This window comes from Lissotriton vulgaris, chromosome 7 (genome assembly GCF_964263255.1).
Source record: "Lissotriton vulgaris chromosome 7, aLisVul1.2, whole genome shotgun sequence".
Lineage (NCBI taxonomy): Eukaryota > Metazoa > Chordata > Amphibia > Caudata > Salamandridae > Lissotriton > Lissotriton vulgaris.
Window position 1 is genome coordinate 1281163526 of NC_141695.1, and position 22977 is coordinate 1281186502.

General features: G+C 43.2%; 1 protein-coding gene across 11 annotated transcripts in view; it reads right to left on the minus strand.

The window, feature by feature from the left end:
• RNF25 (ring finger protein 25) overlaps nucleotides 1-22977 on the minus strand; it is a 124889-nt gene that overhangs the window by 43368 nt on the left and 58544 nt on the right. For 6 of the 11 annotated variants that reach the window (XM_086931843.1, XM_086931845.1, XM_086931848.1 and 3 more), the window contains 2 exons: nucleotides 21848-21950; nucleotides 12042-12109 (listed from right to left, as the gene is read on the minus strand). In XM_086931843.1, coding sequence (XP_086787969.1) covers nucleotides 12042-12109; nucleotides 21848-21950 — 171 coding nt within the window. The remainder of the gene's footprint in view (nucleotides 1-12041; nucleotides 12110-21847; nucleotides 21951-22977) is intronic. The other 5 variants (XM_086931849.1, XM_086931851.1, XM_086931853.1 and 2 more) reach the window with 1 other exon arrangement.

Here is a 22977-nt window from a genome sequence, read left to right on the forward strand (position 1 = left end):
AGACAAGTGCTAACTGGAGGCACAAGGAAAGAAAAGGAGACTAAAAGACCAGGGATAAATGGTGGGAACTAAGACCGAGAATTGGGCGTGCTCACGAATGGAAGTGTGGGCCCAAAGGGGAAATTACTGATTAGACAAAATAGGCAGCAATCATCCCAACACATGTTCATCTGCATATGAGAAGGCACAGTATGGAAAACAGTGGATGATAAAGTGTGCGGAAACAAGGGTATGACATGAACAAATGAGACTGCAACATTCTCAGAATGCTGAGCTCACCAGAATGACTGTTTATTGACTTCAGACAATGCATCCAAGACCAGTCATAACAGATGTTAGTGCATTTAACACAGGTTGCTGTACAAGCACTAAAGGAACATTGATGGGGAGTGGAAGTGGGGGCATTGGAGACCATCTGTGAAATGGAAGAAGAGGCATAGTAGAGTGTCTGAAAATAGGGGCAAAAGAATAAAGTTTGAGATTAGAATTTGTCGCATATGAGATAATTTAGGGACAGGAAATAAGGGGAAGAAGTTCTGTGCCAGGTCAGGGCATGGAGGAACAAATGGGGATTCAGAATGGTGCAGTTGCGAAATAGAAACAGGTGGGGGTCATGACAAGAGAGGAAAGAAATACTGGCACTAGCTGGACTACTGAGAAATGAAAAATGGGTTTTGCAAATGGGAGCCTTAGGAAACAGATGAGAAAGACTGGGATATTTCAGAGAGCTCAATACATCTACCGTCTACTTTATGTGAGAGTGTCACTCACATATACTCAAATCTTCTATTTCTCATACTACTGTAATGAACAGCAGGAGTACAGCACTTTAAAAGCTTATAAAGATAAGCAGCAAGTTGCCACAGTGGGTGGTTCTTCATACTTTCAGTCCTCTCCTTGCAACTCTATCAGATCCTGTCACACACATCCCTCCATCATGGGATCTACACTGATATTCATAAACATAAAATACCCCAACAACTGTGTGGGATCCCAGAACAGTTTTTCAAAGCGAAATGTTTAATTCAAACGAAATAGGATAGAGATGCCCATCTGACGACACATTTTCTGTAGGCTTTTTTAAACTAACTAGCTCTTAACGGTGATGTATGCCTTAACATGGAGGCCATCAGCAACAAAGAATGTCTCAATGGCAATAACAAGTTGCTGGCAAGGCTCTTGACGTCAAGATCCTACCTCTGAAGTATCATGGAGAGAATGTGATGTGAAACAGAGGCGGGAAGTCTGAATACCCTTCTACTGGGTTTGAACCCAGAGTCAGATTAACAGCCCTTCTTCATATCAGAAAGAATTTGCACCTCTGTGGTAGCCCCAGCTTACACAGAAGACGTGCAGCCTCTCAGTCCTTTTGTCTCCTTAAGGGAATACCAGGACAAAGGTCACACTCCTCAAAAGGGTGACAGTCCAGAAGAAAAATAACACCAAGTGTACCTTCATCACTGCAGACATTTTCCCAGCAAGACAGGTAAAATTACCACGAGAGTGCTATTCAGAATGAAAGATCAGGTGAAACTAAAGCAAAGCATATTATCTTTATAATAACTGGTCCCGAAAGTGAAGGCCAAGAAAAAGCTAACAAATATGTTCTAAAGACAAGTGAGGTCAAAAGCCTCAACTACTTTTAATGGGTACTTCTTCAGAGTGAAAAAATGAACAAGTTTTGGCCGCACTGTATTCTTGGGATCTTGAGGGACCGGTTTCATTAAAGGAACTTTGTCTAATTCTCCTGTAAGAAGGCTGATGCTATCCACACAATTTCGTATTCTTTTTCCTTTTGATGAAGGATTAGAAAGTCTCTTTCAAAACTGAATTTTAATTCTTATTTGTTGAAACATGCATGAAACACAGCCTACAGATCTGGATAGCTATATATTATTTTTAGACAAAAAAAGCGTTCTGGGAAACCAAAGGCAGAGAGATATGTTGTGCTTTCAATTATACCTAGATGGAGAATGAGGACTACATGAAACGTTTATTTTTCGTTGTCGGATCTGTTAAGGGGTTAACTTTTTCTCTGGATTTGTTTTTCTTCTTAAGATAAGTTTAGGATAGCCTGAAAGCAAAAAGGTTATACACTAGGGAGTCCTTTCTCTTTCGAAATACTATTCCTTTTCTTTATCACGCTTGAACATTTTCCACAAAGCAAATTATTATCCTTCCTGTGCCTCTCTTGGCCAAAGGAGCCTAAAATGGCACTTTATTTGTGCTAGCAGCGCATTTTAGGCCAATTCACTTCTGAATACTTTAAGCTTCTTAGAAAAACTGGTCAATCCTTAGTTCAATTTACTTCCCCCATCGCACATCAAATCTCCAAAATCCTACAACAGATCACACTTAATTCCAGAAAGGATTTCAGGATTATTTCTTAGTCAAATTTTAGGATGGTAGTGAGGATGCCTTTAAGCCATATCCTCAGGTGTAACTATCGGGTCCAAGGGAAATGCATCTATAGAGGTAGTTACTGCTTCAGTGGACTTCTTTATTCAGGCGCACTAATTTATTAGACCTCAGCGCGGCTTTCAACAGTGTGTCCCATTCCATCCTCTTGGAAAGGCTAACGTTACAAGGTCTGCAGGGTACAGCGCTAGCCTGGGTGTCTTCCTTCCTTGACTTCTGTTCATTTCAGGTCTTCTCAGGCATTGCAAGATCCGAACCGCACGTCCGTACTTGTGGCGTTACTGTGGGCTCGGCTTTAAGTCTGATGCGCCTAAATATATATGTACGCCCCCTAGTGGAGGTGGTTGAAAACTGCAGTCTAATGCTGTTCTTGTATGCAGACTATACACAGATGATCTTTGCTTTGTCGTCTGCACAGGGAAATTGCCCTGGTACCTTGAACTTATGCTTGAGCAAGATCGCCACATGGATGGGTGCAAACTCACTTGACCCAAAGGGCAAGAAGATGGAGATCATGGTTCTGAAGAAAAATTCACAAATATGGTGGCATTAGCACGATCCTGAGGCTCTGGGTAGGTAAAAAAAAATCCTCAGCGTCAGACTGGATGACAGGCTAAGCATGAGGCTACACTTAGCCAAGGTGGCTCCTACCTGCTTTGCTGTATTGAGGAGTGTTGAAAAATAAAAAAAATAAAAGATCGGCAAAGATTGAAGACAGGCTGTTTTAACTAGGGGGGACCAATTTTACTGTATCCCAGTCTAGCGCCAGGAAACCCCTGGGGTAGCCGAGTGCTTTATAAGACACTATGATAATATTAACACTTACTACACACTTTCCCCTTTGGGAATAGCAGAGGGAGCAAAGATAAAATGACCTCCTTCTACACCTGTCAAACACAATATAGCAGGCACTCTTTGCTATACGCGACATTCTTCGGTTCATCTGGCTCCCAATCGATCACAGCCGCAGTAGCATGCCTTTCCTCATCCTAGTGCTTTTTCATTCACCAATGGGGACTGTTGGAGAAGGTATGATTCACTGTATCTGGGGTATCCTAGCAAGTCAACAGATCAAGGATCAGAAGATAAACAATCATCAAATTATTTTCCACTAGGGAGTAGTGATGGCCTAGCGGAACTTTAATTTGGTAAAAGCAGAGTAAAATAGCACAACATTGTGGGGAGGCATAAACAAATGATCTTGGGAACACAGGTACAGGACAGTTTCCAAGGTTTCATTGTAAGCGGTTTTATCAGAAGGCTATTATTTCTCTTTTTAAAACAATTTATGCCATCATCAGTGGGTTCATTTTTTTTTTTTTTTTTATTGCGAGATGATCAGGTTTACAAGCAAATAATATTCACAACATGAAAAGAAGATAAGAAAACATAATAAAGAAAGAAAGATCGATAAGAAGGAGATGCTTCAAATATACAACAAAGATTATATGTGGAGTACACAATACTATTCATGCAAAACGTTGACAAACTGGCCTTCTTAACCAGTTCCTCCCTCCATCCATTGCTCTATCGGTTCCCAAATTTTAATTCCCATTTTCCTCCTTTTACTGCCTTTTGTCCTATATATTGCTCGCTCCATAATATATCTTGCCAGCAAGCGAGCTTGCCATGAAACAAAGGAGGGTGGGTCTGGGCTTATCTAGTCTTGCGTTACACAGGAACGAAAAATCCCAACAGAAATAAATAACAATTTTTTATGATCATCTGTCATAGCTATGTCAGAAGTTCCTATCAGTACAAGTTCAGACGTGAGTATTACAGGTATTCCAAATAACAAAGAAAAAAAATGTTGCATTTCTGATAAGATTCTACTTAAATGTGGGCAAGAAAAAAACATATGTACAGAGTCAGCTGCATGTAAGCCACATCTACTACAAGCGACACCCACTGAGGAGCCCCATTTAGCAATTTTGGCTGGTGAGTAATAGAGATCATATAACACCATATAGTGTTGAGTTCTGCTTCTACCCGCCAGCAAGATGGAGTTAGCCAAATAGATAGATTCTTCCATTTTAATTGAGTCAATACCTAGTTTTTCCACCCATAAGTTTTGCCTAAACAGAATATCATCTGGTTGTTTTGATATCAACTGATTATAAAAGTAGCCAATTTTCCTCCTTTGATACAAAGAGTCAATCAAAGAAATTCGTTGTAACGACGTTCGATCTCGGTCTGAAAGTGTATAAAAGTAACTATGCCATTGTAAATATTTAAAATGATCAGCATTGGTAAGTTTATATTTTATTTGGAGTTCGGTAAATGACTTAAGTTTATTATTCTGTAAGAGATCCCCGAGCTGGGTAATGCCAAGGTTATGCCATCTTCTCCCAGTAGTATCCATACCCACAAATGGGAAAATATGAGAGGAGGTCAAGGGGGTATATCTCGTGATTCTGGGAATGTCCAAAACTCTCTTGATAGCTTTCCAGGCCCTAAAAGCAGCTTTAACAATTTTAAATTTTGTTTTTTTGTAATAGCTGGGCTCGACAAGTTTTAATAAGCAGCCCCTGGCCTCTGTCCCTAGAGCCAGTTCGTAGATGGAGAGTGTGAGTCTAGAATCGGAGCCTTTTCACTGACAATTAAGGGAGCGATGAACTGCAGTACTGATGATAGGTAATAAAAAAAGAAATATGGTGTACCCCAGCCCCCCCTTTCTTTTGATATTATCATTTTTTGATAGGCTCTACGAGGTCGTTTATACCCCCATAGGAATCTTCCTGTCATTTTCTCCAGCTGTTTAAAAATAAGTGTAGAGAATTCTAAAGGAATACAACGAAATAGATATAAAAACTTAGGGAGAATCATCATCTTCAAAACATTATTTCTACCATATAAAGAAAGATGTAGATGATTAATGCGCTCTAGTAGAGTGTTAGATTCCTTTATCATGGGTAAAATATTTATTTCTGGAATCTGTGAGACTGGCGATGTGATTTTAATACCCAGATATGTTGCAACGGAGACTATGTTATTATGTGCTGGGGGATTTACACCTGTGCATAAGATTTGTGTCTTAGCCATGTTTAATTTATACCCTGAAAAGGCGCCGAAACGACTAGCCAGGTCTTCTATCCTTGGCATAGCTTTACTTATATCTGTAGTAAGGACCACCACATCGTCAGCATATGCAAGTGCTCTATAATGTATATCTGCTGCTACTACCGGTGTAATATCATATTCTTGATTCAATTTGTTTAAAAAAACATCGATATAGATTGCAAAGAGCAAAGGAGAAGCAGGACACCCCTGCCTTGTACCCCGGCAAATTGGAAAGGTGGTCGACTTATTTATTCCAATTTTGATGGATGAAATAGGAGTATTATACAAAGCTTTCAATGCTCTAATCATACTTGGACCAAACCCCTTAAATGCAAGTAATTCCCATAGATAGGGCCAGGCCACTCGATCAAACGCCTTCTCGGCATCTAAAAGAATTACTCCCATTGATGTGTTTGTACCTTCAGCCCGATCAAGCAAGGAGATTACTCTCCGAACATGATCAGTAGTATCCCTTTTGGGTATAAACCCATGTTGCCACCGTGATACTATAGTTGAGATTATCACAGATATCCGACTTGCTAGGATTTTTGAAAAAACCTTGCTATCGACATTTATAAGTGAGATTGGCCTATATGAAGCTGGATCTAAGGGAGGTTTATCCTTCTTTATAAATGCCATAATGGTCGATTACGCCCAGGATGGTGGTGTTTCTCCTTTCTGTGCTGTCATGAATGTTGTTAATAGATCTTGTTTTATCAGATTTCTAAACATCCGATAAAATTCTAACGGAATTCCATCTGGACCCATGGCTTTTCCACTAGCAAGGGATAAAAGTGCCGAATTTATCTCTTCCCAAGTAATATCCTGTTCTAAAAACTGAAACTGCTCCATGGAGAGTTTAGACACATTGTCATTTTGAATGAAATTTGACATTGTTTCGCTAGTATGGTCTAAGAAATCTTGGGTGTATAGCTTGAGGTAAAATTGTCGAAAGACCTCTAGGATTTCGTCAGGTTTAGTATGTATTAGGCCAAGCTCATCTTTAATTGCGCCGATGAAGGTTGATGCCATCTTTTGTCTTGTTCTTTTTGCCAATATTTTGCCAGATTGCTCTCCGAGCTCAAATATCTGTGCTCTCATGACTGCAGATTCTTCTGCTAATTTAACTGCAAACACTTCATAAAGCTTTGCTTTATGAATAGCTAGTGAGGATTTTATTGGTTCAATATTTTGGCTATTCTTTATAGCGTTTATTAATTTCTGTTCCCAATCGCTAACTAGCTTGTACAACCGATCCATTTTATCCCGGATACTTTTTTGTTTATTTATTGAATATGAAAGAGTCTCCCCTCTCACACCCGCTTTAAATGTATCCCATACAATTTTCGGGGGGGGGGGCAGTACCCCTATTAAATTAAAAAAAATCTGTAATCCAGTTACCCATGTGTTCTATATATTTTGTATCCGCCAGTAGCTTTCGATCAAATGACCACTGCCTTACATTAATGGTAGGATATGATGTTAGCTCTATCATAATTGGGTTATGATCCGATATTACTCGGGGGAATATCTCAAATCTGACATTGTCGATGAGGGAGGCTTCAATGAAAAAATAATCAAGCCTCACCATTTTCTGATGAGGAGCAGAAAAAAAAGTATAATCTGGTGAGTGAGGATTCTTGACAAATGCTACATCCAACAGACCATATTCTACTATTAAGCCTTTTAAAGCTTTAAAAGTCTTTTTCTTTAAGCCCGTATAACCAGCACTGCCATAGAGATCCAGGCCCTTGTGTAAGTGAATATTGAAATCACCACAGAATATCAGAGGAGATGGCCATTGAGCTAACTCTAAATTTAAAAAATTCAGACTTTCGGGATCATCTATATTAGGCGCATATATTGAGCAAATGGTATAGGTTTTATTATGGATATTAATTTCTAGAATAATCCATCTGCCACATGGATCAGCCTTACTGCGCTTAAGAGAACCCAAGCCTCTTCTCATGAGTATAGCTACACCCTTTGTAGTGGTTCCTTGACGGGTACAATCCAGTAGATGCATGCCTAGGTCGCTAAAGCAATGCCGGTCATTCCAGGTCAAGTGTGATTCTTGTATACAAAGCAGGTCTATTCGCATAGCCTGTATCGTCTGTGCACAAATCCCCCTCTTCCTTTTGTTATTTAGCCCACACAAATTCCAAGAACAAATCCTCAATTTACCCAGCATATCCTTTCAAAAAGATAAACCATAAAACAGGAGAAAACAGAAAAAGCTATAATGCACCAATTATTTTCTTGACAATTCCAAAAACATTTTAAGTTAAGACTGACCTTCAAAACAATGATTATCACATCAAACGTTATAGTCTCTTCTTCCTTTTTAAGAAATTCGCTCTTCACCTGATCAAACTCGCACCCTTTCCCTCCCATTCCCCCCCTCTTGACCCCACCCCTCCCCCTTCCCCACCCCCACCCATGTGAAGGCAGAGGGACTACATAGTCCCTCATCATGATGAAAATGTGAGATGCAGCTTCATGAATCTCACCACTTATCTTCAGCAAACCATCAGAGTGTGCAAGATCCCCACTTTCTAAAAAAAAGAAAAAAGCCAAGAGGAGGAAAGCATTAGGTAATATACTAGAGAGCCTAGAGGCCTAAAAGTCTTTAAAAAAAAAAAAAAAAGAAACAGAAAAATAACCATGGGTGATCTTACCAAATAACTAAATGACTAAATGTTGCTATCTATGGCACTCTATGCTGGTTAAGTATTTCATGAGGGAGAACTAAATTTAATCATATTAAATCATGTTAAATCACATTGATACCAATAGCTCTTTAGCTGCTCCCTCTGTAGTTAAGAAATGTGTTTTCTCCTTAAAAATAACCTTTAATTTAGCAGGATTAAGAAGAAAAACCTGTGCTCCCTTTGCTTGAAATGTTGGGATTAGTTGTCGCAGTTGCCATCTAAGTTGTACAGTGGAACGGCAATAGTCGGGGCGGACGAAGAACTCATGACCCTTCCCCTTGCGCTTTCTATCCGGTCTGGCTAAATCATAAAGGGCTTCCCTTGCCAAAAAATTATTTAGACAAATAAGGATCGCCCTGGGTTTAGAATTGGGACCACTTCTAGGATGTTTTTGGAAGGGGAATCGATGCGCCCTTTGAAGCTCTGTATCCCACTTCCATTGTATGAGCTCCGGAAAGGCTTCAGTAAACAGTTCCACTACAAATTTTCTGATATCGTTCCCCTCGCTAGCCTCCGGAATACCTAAGATTCGCAGGTTATTCCTGCGTGATCTATTTTCCAAGTCAACAAGCTTCCAATTGATCTCTTCTTTTAACCCCTCTAGTGATGACAACTGTTTATTCTGATGGGACATTGAATCCTCAATTGCTGATATCCGAGCTTCTGCTTCTACCACTCTTGCTGATGTCTCCGTACAAGTTTTACCAACACGTCGAAGATTATTTTGGAGACGGCGGACTGCACCTTGAGTGCGTAAGTTCTCAGTTCTAGTCTCTTCACGATGCTGGAGCATAACTTGATATAGCATAGCTAATGTCACTTCAGATGTCTCAGACATATCAGATGGTAATACCACAGGATTAGGGGCAGGAGATAGCTCAGTGGATATGCCTTGTTTTGTCATAACTGTGTGTTCATCATCCCCCCACTCAGGTCTCTCTGGAGATTTATCGTTATCATTGTCAGAATCTTGAGGGGAACTATACACACTTTTTCCACTCTCATCATCTTCCCACTCACCGCCTCCTTCTGCTCCATCCTCATTACAGCTGCCGCCGGCTTCCAGTGCACTTGATAAATCAGACATCGAGTAAAATTGTCCTGCTGAGTCCAATGATTCCGCTTCTACATGCGGGTTGACTGTCACTGTAGTACCCATTACGTCTTGGATAGTAATAACTGGCAATGGAGCCAATTCCTCAGGAATCTGCTGTGCTGTGTCAGCCGATCTAGCTGTAAAGAGTAGAGAGTCATTATTAACTGGAGTAGAGACTGGGGTAGAAATTGTCTCTTGCTCCCCTTTACCTTTGTTGATTTTATTTGGTTTTATAAATATTCCATGCAATTTCGGGGTTGCACCTAGATTGGGACTGCCACTCCCAGAATGCACCATTGAGACATCGGTTTGATCCCGATCTGGAGCAGAAGCGGGAGCGCTCATGTTTTGCTTTGTGATACCTCCCGGATTGCTTTTTTGCGCCGTTGCAGGTCCTGTGTTTTCGCCGGTAAAATCGGCTTCCTGACCTTGAGCTGCCGCAGCTGTCACAGCGCGGGTCTTGGGTTTCGGCTTCGTTTTTGTCTTTACCGGCATATTTTGCATGCCGGATAGAGCGCCACGCTCTGTTTCAGCTGTCCGCTGTGGCCGGTAATTGAAGCTGGAAAGTAGCCGAGGTCCGTGACAAGGGCTCCGGGTATCGTGGAAGTTGCACGCTCCTCCTCTCCTTACAGGACGCCAGACCGCTAAACAAACCCGGTAGAGACTTCGATAGACATCTCTCCGCATCTCCGCATCCCCGACTCCCGCCTGCGTTGATTGTCGGAGAAATTGGAAACTTTAGCACGCCATAGCAGGTTAGTCGATGAAGATAGTGGTGAGGCCACTAACGCCGCTGCTCACACAGGCGTCCACACGCCCACCATCTTGCCTTCTATGTGTGCTGCAGAACACAGATGATCTTTGCTTTGTCGTCTGCACAGGGAAATTGCCCTGGTACCTTGAACTTATGCTTGAGCAAGATCGCCACATGGATGGGTGCAAACTCACTTGACCCAAAGGGCAAGAAGATGGAGATCATGGTTCTGAAGAAAAATTCACAAATATGGTGGCATTAGCACGATCCTGAGGCTCTGGGTAGGTAAAAAAAAATCCTCAGCGTCAGACTGGATGACAGGCTAAGCATGAGGCTACACTTAGCCAAGGTGGCTCCTACCTGCTTTGCTGTATTGAGGAGTGTTGAAAAATAAAAAAAATAAAAGATCGGCAAAGATTGAAGACAGGCTGTTTTAACTAGGGGGGACCAATTTTACTGTATCCCAGTCTAGCGCCAGGAAACCCCTGGGGTAGCCGAGTGCTTTATAAGACACTATGATAATATTAACACTTACTACACACTTTCCCCTTTGGGAATAGCAGAGGGAGCAAAGATAAAATGACCTCCTTCTACACCTGTCAAACACAATATAGCAGGCACTCTTTGCTATACGCGACATTCTTCGGTTCATCTGGCTCCCAATCGATCACAGCCGCAGTAGCATGCCTTTCCTCATCCTAGTGCTTTTTCATTCACCAATGGGGACTGTTGGAGAAGGTATGATTCACTGTATCTGGGGTATCCTAGCAAGTCAACAGATCAAGGATCAGAAGATAAACAATCATCAAATTATTTTCCACTAGGGAGTAGTGATGGCCTAGCGGAACTTTAATTTGGTAAAAGCAGAGTAAAATAGCACAACATTGTGGGGAGGCATAAACAAATGATCTTGGGAACACAGGTACAGGACAGTTTCCAAGGTTTCATTGTAAGCGGTTTTATCAGAAGGCTATTATTTCTCTTTTTAAAACAATTTATGCCATCATCAGTGGGTTCAGGGTGAGACCGCGATAAGAATGGCTGGTTCCCATCAAAAGGTCTTTTCTTCAACAAAAATTATAAGACTGGGTTATCTTCACTGCCAAGCTACAAGTTAGATGATAGTGTAGCTAAACATGCATCCTCCGTGCCCATTATCTGACTTTGGGGCAAGACCCCACTGTTGCAGCTAATACAACCAGCAGGTCATCAGCCCATCACGCAGCGACTGTGTGTGGATTCTTCATTATTGGCTTCTTCTAGGCCTCCGATTTCGGCAGACAAAAGTCCATCACTCTGCTGTGCCCTATTGCGGTGGTTCGGATGTCAAATATTCTTGCACCTTTAGATAGGGATCAGCACATTCCTTCTCCTAAACATTTCATGCAAAATGGATAAAGACCTGGAAGACTCAGATATGGATCAAGACATTCTTACTCCAACCTAAGAGTTCAACAGTGTTGTGAAAATGTATTTGAACTTTGAGCCAGAAGATTCAAACCCCAGATATACAATCTTCAGAAACTCGAACATCATTCTCCCCAAAAAGATGAGGTATACAATGAGTATAATGGATTAGTGTAGAAGCTTAGGTGTTGTACAGAGTCTGGAAAAAACCCTGACGCTTCTTCGCTCCTTCACAAGTTTATGGATTTAAAGGAGAGGGCACCAGCAGAGGAACTCCACTTTGAGATTTCCAGCTCTGCCTCATACTATTACTATGTTTCTACAAATTCAGAAATGGGTTGTCCCGGCGTTTTGGCTTACACAATCCCCAACACGGAGGGCACATTTAGAGGAATCCTGCCATTGCAAGTTCAAAACATCAGAGCTTTGGAGGACTGATGCACCCATTCACTCAAGGATTCATTTGGCTGAGTTAAGTCAAGTCTGAGGCTTTTACCCTTCTGAAGGCTTGCTTCACTGACAGCTCTGAGGCACTTTCACTAAGCCAATGATGTAGTCATATGACCGCTGGAAGGATTCCAATGCTGTGACTCACCTGAGAAGATGTTCATCCGAAAGACCTCGTGGGTTTTGCATGCAGATCTTTGGTGACTTCTTTGGGTACTACAATGAAAACATATTAAAGCAGGCCAGATGTGAGAAATCAGATCATTACCCCAATCTAAATGTGCAATGTGTGCGAGAAGTCAAAATGTAATCCCAAGTGAGAAACATTATTTTAACACGACACATTCAGTCATTAATATTTGGTATTTAGGAGCAGTTACAGCTTCTTTTGAAGTAGTAGCAGCCTGTATGCGGTGGCAGATCTGAGACATGATGGCAAAGCCCTGTGTATTAATACATACATTCCCCTATTATGAAATCGTCACTGAATTCAGAAACAAAGCAGTGGTACCAACCTGCCTATTTTAATTTACAGGAAATTATTTTCCTTATACAACATCAATCCCGTGAAATTTGGCGTATCATTTAATGAGAGGCCTAGGCTATAACTGATCTCCCTCCCAAATTAATAATTCTACAAGCATGAGATTGGGATGTTTTAGATAATTACAACCCCAAATCACAAGTTTTAGCAAGCCTATCTTTTTGATCAGTATTCAGTTTGTGAAAATTAAAAAGAAATCCTGACATTAAATTTGCAATCAAGGCCTAATTTTAGCTGTTCCTGCAGCTTCAAAAATGCCTCACTTCTACAGGCACAATATTTTTATGAACGCAAAACGTGTTTTAATAAAACCTGGACTTCTGAACTCTTCTTTTTACTACAGACAATCAATTACTGATTACCGATTATTAAACATTTCACTTTTGAAAAAAAGCGCCTTCATCATGACAACTGCACCCAAATCAACATATCCAATATGACATATTATATGAAATACATAACAGGTAACATGCAAGATGGTTCAATCTTAGGCTCCAGGTAACATTTTGAAACTACTCAGCTTTCGGTCCTATGGTATATTAGGTCACTAATAAGCACCTCAATGATATTGAAGGACTATACAACTGTAAACTATATAGTTATGATTGAGAGGAAACCAACGGGGCACACAAAATCAATGGTTAAGGAGTTAAGCTAACCCTTAAAAAATGCTTCATACATCTAACAGCGACCTGTATGCCATGTCTGGAATTATAAAGAGGTAATCGGGGGAAGCTGTCGGGATCCTTGGTCCTCCTTGGCTCAAAAAATGCTGCAGGTCAAGCATCATGTCTGGTACTGCCATAGGTTTTTCTTATTTTTTGGAGGGTGAAAAAGACCCTTGACAGCTACACCATGGGAGCTGGGGGATCTCTCCATTGTTGGGCAGTACGAAACAACATCCCTAGATCTTAGGCATGGACGGGTGGGCAGCTTTTAAGAGAGAAGCTAGAGCTGCTGCTGGGAAGATCGAATGAAAAACAAAAAAAAACACAGCTTACCACTCCAGACTCCTTTATACAGTTGGGGGGAGGGGACATGTGCAACTGTCCTCAGCCATTCAGCAAAGCTGGGGCTGGAGAGGAGAAGAGGAATAGCCACCCCCCCCCCCCCCCCCCACACCACCCTTTTGATCCTAACAAAGGGATTTAGGGGGTTGACTCAACACAACCCTCCTGCTCCTTGGAAAGGCAACAGAGGTCCTCATCTTCACCCACACCTCCTGCTGCCTGTATCCAAGTCAGGTGGTATGGGCATAACAGTAATTTACTTTTTTGATCTACTGCAGGTTCGGCAGGTGAGAGAGTTGCATGGGTTATTAAAGTTCAAGGGCCACACACATTGCATATTCCAACAACAGCTGTTTGCGGGGGCGCCTTCTTTATCCCAAGGTTATGAACATCTGGATGTTATACAAGTACCAAACTACTCTCCTTAGCTTCAACACTGCACTTTCATTAACCACAATCCTCTTCTGAAAAGTAAACACTACCTGAATAATTTAAATGCAGTTAGGACCCACTATAAGTTTAATCCTGCAGACAGTAGCCTTACATTCCCTTAACTTCTGTAGCCAGAAGGTGGTTCTTAACATGTGGTCATTGAAGCCCTGTGTAATGAACAACTTTATTAAATATCAACTCTTCTTTGACGACAGACAACCAAACAGTAGACTGAAGCATTCCTCCATTAACATTTTACATTTGAAAAAGCACCTTTGTTGTGTTAACTACATATAAAGGGAAAATGTACATCATGGCCCAAAAATAATCAATATCTGATGTTCAGATAACATTCAAGAAGCAGTTTGCTATGGCGTTTTTATTTTCACCTGACATTCTATTGGAACAAAAAGGGGTGGTGATGGACGGAGCATCTGAATCAATCAAACACTCACAACCAGTCAAAAGATCTGGGTTTAATCCATTTATTTATTTATTTACTGGCTTGTATAGCGCTGGTATCGACTCCCGTGGGAGCAACTCCGCGCTTTTGACATCTGCCACAGTGCAATCGGGAGAACGTAAGCTGTCTAAAAGCTGAAAAGGAAGGTCTTTAGCATCTTCCTGAAAGGAAGGTATTCTGTGCAAAGCCTTAAGGAATTAGGAAGGCTGTTCCAAAGAGACGGTCCAGCTATTGAGAGAGCTTTACTGCCCTGTCTTGCCTTCCTCGCCCTAGGCACTACTAAAAGGCCTTGTTCGCTCGAGCGAAGAGGGCGGACGGGCTGATAGGGGACAAATTTGGTGGCCAGGTATGTCGGACCCATACCATTGAGACTCTTGTGTATGGTACAGCATACCTTGAATTTAGCCCTCTGTCTGATGGGTAGCCAATGAAGCTTTTCCAGTAGGGGCTTAGAAGGGGAGCGAGGGGGTGCATTTAGGACTAGCCGGGCAGCCGTATTCTGGACTACCTGCAGTCTTGCCATGACTCCCTCATTGGCAGCTAGCAACAGGCCGTTACAATAGTCCAGGCGACTTATGACTAGTGCCTGTACCAATGTTCTTCTGCTGGCATCTGGCAGGAGGGGGAAGATTTTGCGTAGCATACCAATTATGTGGAGGCAGGATCCCACTACCTGGTTGGCGTGTTGCTTGAGGGAAAGTTCCTGGTCCAGCCAGACCCCCAGATTTTTTACAGATGGTTTCGGTTCTGGTACTGGGCCAAGATCTTGGGGCCACCAGTCCGGAGTCCAGAGTTGTCTTACCCCCCCAAACAACATGACTTCCGTCTTTCCAACATTGCATTGTAAAAAGTTGGAAGACATCCAGTGTGCTACCGCTTTCATTCCCAAGGAGAAGGAGTTCCTGATTTCAGGTGTTAAGGTTTTAAAGGGAAAGAGGAGTTGAGTATCATCAGCATAGGATATAGGAACAAATCCATATGCTCTCAAGATGTTGGCCAGGGGTGCCACATATATGTTGAAAAGAGTTGGGCTCAAGCATGAGCCCTGTGGCACCCCCTTAGTGATCTCAACTTCCTCTGACCGAAAGTTGCCCATGATTACCTGTTGGGTCCGATTGGTTAGGAAACTCCTTACCCATTCGAGGGCTTCATCTTTTAGGCCGATGTTTTCCAGCCTGGTCATGAGAATGGGGTGAGATACGGTGTCAAACGCCGCAGACAGATCTAGTAGCACCAGGATGACGGAGAACCCCCCATCCTGGTACATATGCAAATCGTCTGCGACTGACATTAAAGCGGTCTCTGTACTGTGTTTGGGCCTGAAGCCCGACTGTGATGGATCCAGTACTCCTGCAGACTCAATGCATCTCGACAGATGTTTATTCACATGTTTTTCTGTGATTTTGCCCAAGAAGGGGAGTAAGGATATTGGTCTGAGATTGTTAAGCTCACTCCAGGAAATGGTGGTTTTTTTCCTGAGAGGTTTAACCAATGCCTTTTTCCATCCAAGTGGGACCTGCCCCGTACTAAGTGAGAGATTTATTAATCTCTGGATGGTAGGTCCTAGGGCTTTGGCTAGAGTGGGCATAATACGTGCTGGGATGATGTCTGTGGGGGAGCCGCTCTTTATCTGGGACGTAAGCGCCAGTACTTCCTCAATCTGGATAGGGGGGAATACAGAGAGGGAGTTCTCAGAAGGGAGAGGGCTAGCAGGGTTTATTATGAGGTTGTTTGTGGTACTGTATATTAAGTTGGAAAGTAGAATTTTATCATAAATGGCATCGATTTTGTTTGTAAAGAAGTGAGAAATATTATCGCATAGTTGTTGCGATGCCACTTCCGGACTTTCACAAGCAGTAGGTTTAGTGAAGGTCAGTAAAATCTGATACAGAGTCTTAGAGTTATTGCCGGCCGCCAAAAGCTGTGAGGCTATATGGCTCTTCCGTGCTGATCGGATTTCTTTGTGGTAGGCTTTCAAAGACTCTTTGTAGGTATGTTTGTCGCTGTCTAGGCGGGAGACCCTCCATTTCTTTTCTAACTTCCGTGTGGCTTGTTTGGATAGTCTCAGGCTTTCCGAGAACCATATCTCCTGTTTAGGAGTGGGTTTAGGTTTAAAAGTTCTCAGAGGGATGGTCTTATCAATTGTATGTGACAGCATTTCTTCATATTCTTGTAAGGCTTTATCTATGTTGTCATTTCCACTCATTGTGGGCTTCCCAAATGCTATACAGAAGTTTTCCTGAGTTAATCTGTGCCAGGGTCTTCTTTTACAGGGTAAGGTCTGATGTTTTTGGGTGTGAGGGGTGGGAAAGGGGGTGGAGAATTCCAGAACATAGTGATCTGTCCAGTCTACTTGGTACGGGAGGGAACATTCAATAGATAAAGAGTTAGTAAAAATTAGGTCCAACGTGTGTCCTGCCGTGTGGGTGGGCCCTTTGTTGATCTGTTTTAAACCTAGTGAGCTTAGATCACTAATAAAAGTTTTAACTTCGGAGCTGTTTACGACCTCACTGTGAATGTTGAAGTCCCCTAAGAGAAGGAAATCTGAGTTGTCACATACATAGGGTGCCAGAGCTTCCATTAATGTCACAGAGGTGTTTTTACATGGACCAGGGGGGCGGTATATTAACGCTCCTTTCCTGCTAGATTTTGTAGAAAAGTTAAGATTAAAAATCATAAGTTCTAGCTCAGGGGTACATATTTCATCCAGAATATTAACATTGATTTCCTCCTTGTGTACTATCGCTATCCCGCCACCGATTTTCAATGGCCGATCCATCCTGGTTATTTTGTAGCCTATAGGGATTCCCAGTGTTATAACGGGTGTTAAATGGGGTTTAAGCCAGGTTTCTGTCAAGAAGCATAGGTCCGGCTCCCTACTGGAGATCAGATCCCATACTTCGACGGAATGTTTTGATAGTGACCTGATATTGCAAAGTATGTTTTTACTGGTGGTCTTAATCTTAGTATTGGTAGAGTCATCAGATGGATGCCTTGTATCATGTTGATCAATGTAAACGCGAGGATTGGGAATATGTGCTATGCTCGTGGGGGCCTCGAATTGAGTTTTACAGTGACGACAGGAAAATGGACCCTCAATATTGTCTATCATCCTGTTAGAGCAGTCGCTGGCGGAGTTACGCAATATATTTAGTAGTACCTGTGAGGTATAACGTAGTCGGTGTGCTCGGTGATTGGACATGGTAGCCGGCCCCCGGCCACGTCCTGTCGCGGACGGGCGCAGACGGGCCTCTCTCTGGCTTGTCTCAGGCGCGTCACTGGCGCTTCCCTGCGCGCGATCGCTGCGCGCTCAGGGCGACGAGAGGGCTAAGTAGCCCCTCCTAACAGCAGGCTAGAGCGCTAACCACTCCGCTAATGTGGAAAGCGGAAGTGGTGTAGTGCCGGTAAAACGCGACCCAGTGTTCCCCCAACAAGTGTGCAGGTATCAGCAAAACAGGCTGTTTTAGTTCAGGTAGTGTGTAGCAGGTAAACACCAATTTAAAAATAAACGAGTACAATTTTATCAAGTCCGATTTTTACAATTTTAAAAAGTGAAAGTTTCACAGTTCTCAGTTAAAATTTACAATTACTATTCTGTTTGGAGCACTGGCAGGCGTCAAGTAGCTCGGTCGACACTGCCACTGTCTCCCTTACCACCGTCGGCGGCCGGCTCCTCGCTGCCTAAGTAGCCCCTCCTAACAGCAGGCTAGAGCGCTAACCACTCCGCTAATGTGGAAAGCGGAAGTGGTGTAGTGCCGGTAAAACGCGACCCAGTGTTCCCCCAACAAGTGTGCAGGTATCAGCAAAACAGGCTGTTTTAGTTCAGGTAGTGTGTAGCAGGTAAACACCAATTTAAAAATAAACGAGTACAATTTTATCAAGTCCCATTTTTACAATTTTAAAAAGTGAAAGTTTCACAGTTCTCAGTTAAAATTTACAATTACTATTCTGTTTGGAGCACTGGCAGGCGTCAAGTAGCTCGGTCGACACTGCCACTGTCTCCCTTACCACCGTCGGCGGCCGGCTCCTCGCTGCCTAAGTAGCCCCTCCTAACAGCCATCACCGTTCTTTAGCCCACTCTGCCACCCCAGTTCAGACATGGCTATATGCAAATCAGTCTGACCCTGTGCCTCATGGGAACAGTCCAGCCCGAACTGCCAAGCCTTTTGTACCGCTTTTGGCTTTTATCAATGAAATGTACTTTTTTATGAATGAAAACGTGTTTTAAGGTCCCCCATACAAGCGGAGATATTCACATGTTCATGAATTAAAAAAACAAATCCATGGTAGAGATCTTGCATTACAAGCAAGTAACTTTTCCCTAAGAGTGCTCCATATCCAATGTGCATGCTTGTCTATCCTGTTGTGATAGCTCGGAGAAGAAACGGCACCCTTTATGTGCTAGACAAAAACTTATCAAGTTGAGTATACAGTTTAAAGATTTCTAGTCCTAATGAATCAGTAGCCCAAGTACATACACAATGAAGACGGTGAGTGTCAAGACGCAGTTCTAAACAAGTTCTCTTAAAACACTAGTAAAAAATACATTTAGCAATATGCGGATGACACTCTGCTTTATGTGCGTAATCCAGAGGTTAATCTTACATCGGTACTCCGAGAGGTAGTGCGCTTCGAGCGCTGTCAGGCCTGAAAATCAATTGGGCGAAGTCGGTTGCCTCCCCCCCCCCCCCCCGACTCCAGCGACATGTCATTTCGACATGGAATGCCTGCTACAATGGACACAAGAGTCGGTGCGGTATTTGGGGATTCAGCTTCATACAGAGCCTGAAATCCTCTTAAGAGAAAACTACGGAGTGGCTTGCAGCAGGCTTGAGGACGAGGTGGAGAAATGGTGTAAATTGCCTTTATCCCTCATGGGGCGCATAGCAATCATGAAAATAGTGGTGTTGCCTAGGTTCTTATTCTTGTTTAGTGCCATTCCGATGGTCCTCTCCAAAACCTTCAAAACCCTAACACAACTCCTTGTCAGACTGGCACGGGGAGGCTAACAACCCAGATTGAAATGAACCACCCTTACGCTTCCATAAGAGCTGGGTGGACTGGGCGTGCCTGATCTGGAGCTGTACTACAGGGCAGCCCAGGCTGCCCACCTGCATACGTGGATTCATGGTGATTCAATGACCCCACATATACGTATGGAACGTCTCTTTGCAGATCCTCTCCCGCTCCCAGCCATGGTCTTCGGGCCTGTGGATCGCAGGACGGGCATCCAGGACTCCCTCACCGCAACAAATCATGCATGGCACCACCTCTTACGCATCCAGGATTGTGATTTATTATACTCCCCTAACATGCCTTTTGAATGGATGATATGGCTGCCGCCGCTCGCAGAACGGGGAGTCACGCAGGCATTACATAAGGTGGGCATCGCTCGCGCTGGCGACCTGTTAGAGGAAGGCAAAGTGAAATCTTGGGACAAGGTGGCAACAGACCCAGACGCTACCCCGCTACTTACCAGATTCCAATTCCATAGGGTGCGCAGTGCTCTACTGGGGCCGGACATGGCTGAGCCACCTGAGATTAGGGAACTCACACACGTGATTAATACGAACTCCCCACGGAAATTGATCACGAGATTGTACAAGTTAGCTTTGTCGCACAGACAGCAGCAACTCTCGGCTGCTAGAATAGCCTGGCAGAGGGATCTGCAGAAAACAATAGATGATGGTATGTGGCGTTACTGCTGCACAAACACTAAGACGTTGTCATTGAATGGGAGGCACAGGCTGATACACTTTAAGTATTTGCAGAGAGTATACTACACTCCGGAGAGACTCCAACAATACGGTCTGCGACAGTCAGCTGAGTGTGATCGCTGTCACGAGCCAACAGCGGACTTCATACAACTTGCGTGGCTGTGCCCGGGCATACAGAGATTCTGGGTCAACATATTCTCGAAACTGAGCGAAATACTGGAGATTGAACTGACCCCGGATCAGGCGCTGGCACTGCTAGGTCACTCACAAGGACTGCCAAAGGCGATATGACGACTTGCAGACATGGATTGCTAATAACACGACGGGTGGTGGCTCTTTGCTGGATGAAAGGTCCGCTACCGACAGCAAAGCGATGGGCGCATGATATGCTATACTGCTGTACGCAGTCAGAACACTACAGCAAATTGTTGCCCCCCCAAGAGTCGGCGAAGAACTTCTGGGGTCTATACCAAACGCACCTTCGAACTAGTGACAACGGGAGTGGCGCTGCCGGGGAGAAGGGTGAGGTTGACGCAATGCCAGACATTTGTGAACCCACAGAGGATGTATAAGCAGAGAAACATACTAGATCAACAAGTGGAATAGGGGCTAGCGCCAGGGCGCAGATGGGGTAGGATGGGGGGGGGGGGGGGGGGGGGGGGAGGGCACGAGAGGACAATATATTGACACATGACCTCCCTGAGCAGGACAGCGGGGTTCTGGGACATACAGTCTGTCACACTTGGAATGACTATTGGTTCAGCTAATGGAACTCAGGCAACAGTGAGAGCTAACAACTTTGCAGGCATACACAGTCCCGAGGACCTAAGAACGGTTGAGGGGGGGAGGGGGGGGGGGAGGGGGAGTTGGAAGTTTGTTTATTCAATTTAATCCACATAGTACAGGGAGTATACAGCTGTATAGATATCTTATGAGGCAGTACCCGAGAAGTATTGATGAGGTCCAGCAGCCCAACCAACATGAATGTTTTGATGCTCTCAGCCTTACAATATAGGTTATTAACTACTGGAATGTACATAACCGACTCGCCGCCGGACCTCCGGGCTGTCGGCTACAAGGCTGTGTATCTAGAGAAAGTGGGAGCTTCCGGAAGGGAACCTAACGCTGCCGGCCTCCGGGTTGTAGGCGATGGCTGTGTACAATACTAGTTGTAAAATAAAAATACATTTAAAAAAAAAATACATTTAGAAGTCAATTAATTTTTAGCATAAATATTTTTATGACATTGGAAAATGACATCAGAGTCTCTAGGCCTCTTGAAAACAACTGGGACGCTGAACATAGTGTATGTGGTCTTAATCATCTACATATTTTCCTTCAACTCTCTTATCATTCAGTCGTTTTGCATTCCATCAATCAATACAACCCAACAACACCAAATTAAACCAAAATAAAAATAAATAAAAACATGAATATTTTACTATAATTAATAAACTGACTATTTTTTCTAAAATGGTCTCCTTTAAACATGATATAATAAGAGCAGACTTGCCCTGAAATTATCCATTCAAGAAGCTAAATGGCAGACCTGAACTTGTAAGTAACAAGAGAGATAGGTCAATTAACTTTAGTGCAAGTATCAAAACTAGATAGGATTGACATTGTTAATTTACCGGGCCCGCCACCTTATTGCAACTACATGTGGATTCCTATGTAAAAGTGGAAAAGCTAGTTGCAAAAACCACACAATGTAGAGTATATTTCAGTGTGCAAAGTCAATTAGAACATGAATCTCAGGGTGCAATATCAGGGATGGTAGGGCAGTACCTCGGGTGGCACGGAGAGATGTAGGGTGACGCGCACGTACTGAGACTCCTGGTCTTCCGCAGTTGCTGGATAAAGAGTGATGCTGATTTCCCAGGGGTCTGACCTAGCAAGAAAGAGAGGGAGGTGAGAGAGTAGCAGACAGGAAGGACAGAGAAAAAGAACTGGAGGTGAGGCAGAAGAAAGGAACACAATAGAGAAGAGAGGAAAGTGAGACCACAAAAGAAATGTGGGCTAGAGAAAGTAGATGGAAGGAATGTAGCCCGAGAGAGGAATGAAGGGGCAGGGCTTAGAGTAGGAGAGTAAGAAAAACAGACTTTAAATATTGAGAGGGTGGGAAGTGATAGCAGTAATGACAACAGCAGACAAGGCGGAAGGTTGCACTCTAGGATTTAGGGATATGTGGCATCAGGAGGAAAGTGGATCCATACCACAGTCAATTGTCACTTCCTACAGCCAAGCTTCCACCTACCACAATGTTCACTCATAAGCTTATTTTGCATGTACGAGAATGGCTCATTAAAGAATGGCATTTGCAATAAAGGCTGGTAGTTACTGCTTGGACTCTAGTCCCTGTCTATATGTGGAATATCCACAAATGGTTACATTTTGTGTGCAGCCAGGGGTTGTGTGCTTCTAAACAAATGGAAAACGTTCTTTATTTGTTTTGAGGTAGCTCTACAGTTTTCTGTCACACTCTACTGCTTTATAAAGTGCATGTAGCATTCACATGTCCATTCACGGTGGCTAACGCACAGAACACCGAAAGGTGCTTGAGGCATGTTAAGGATGCCCAACCAGCCATACTGCATTTTGGTGTACAAATAACAAGTGCTTCATAAATGTTGCCTAGGCCCTCAAGAGCCACCAATGGAGTGCTGCGAGATACTGTGTGGAAATCCAATCTGCAATAGTTTAAGGTAGAATTATCTGTCAGGGATTTGGCACACTTTTTAGTTTTTTCTCCTCGGCCTAAAAATTATGATCGGTCATCCCCTCCCCCACCAATTAGACACAGAAACAGCAGGAGTACTAGAGCTACTTCTCTGTAAAGTATTGGGATGCAACTAAAAAGGGGCATCTAATAGACCTCGTAGTAATGTGTTCCCGTGAATGACTATCCAGTTTCCAGT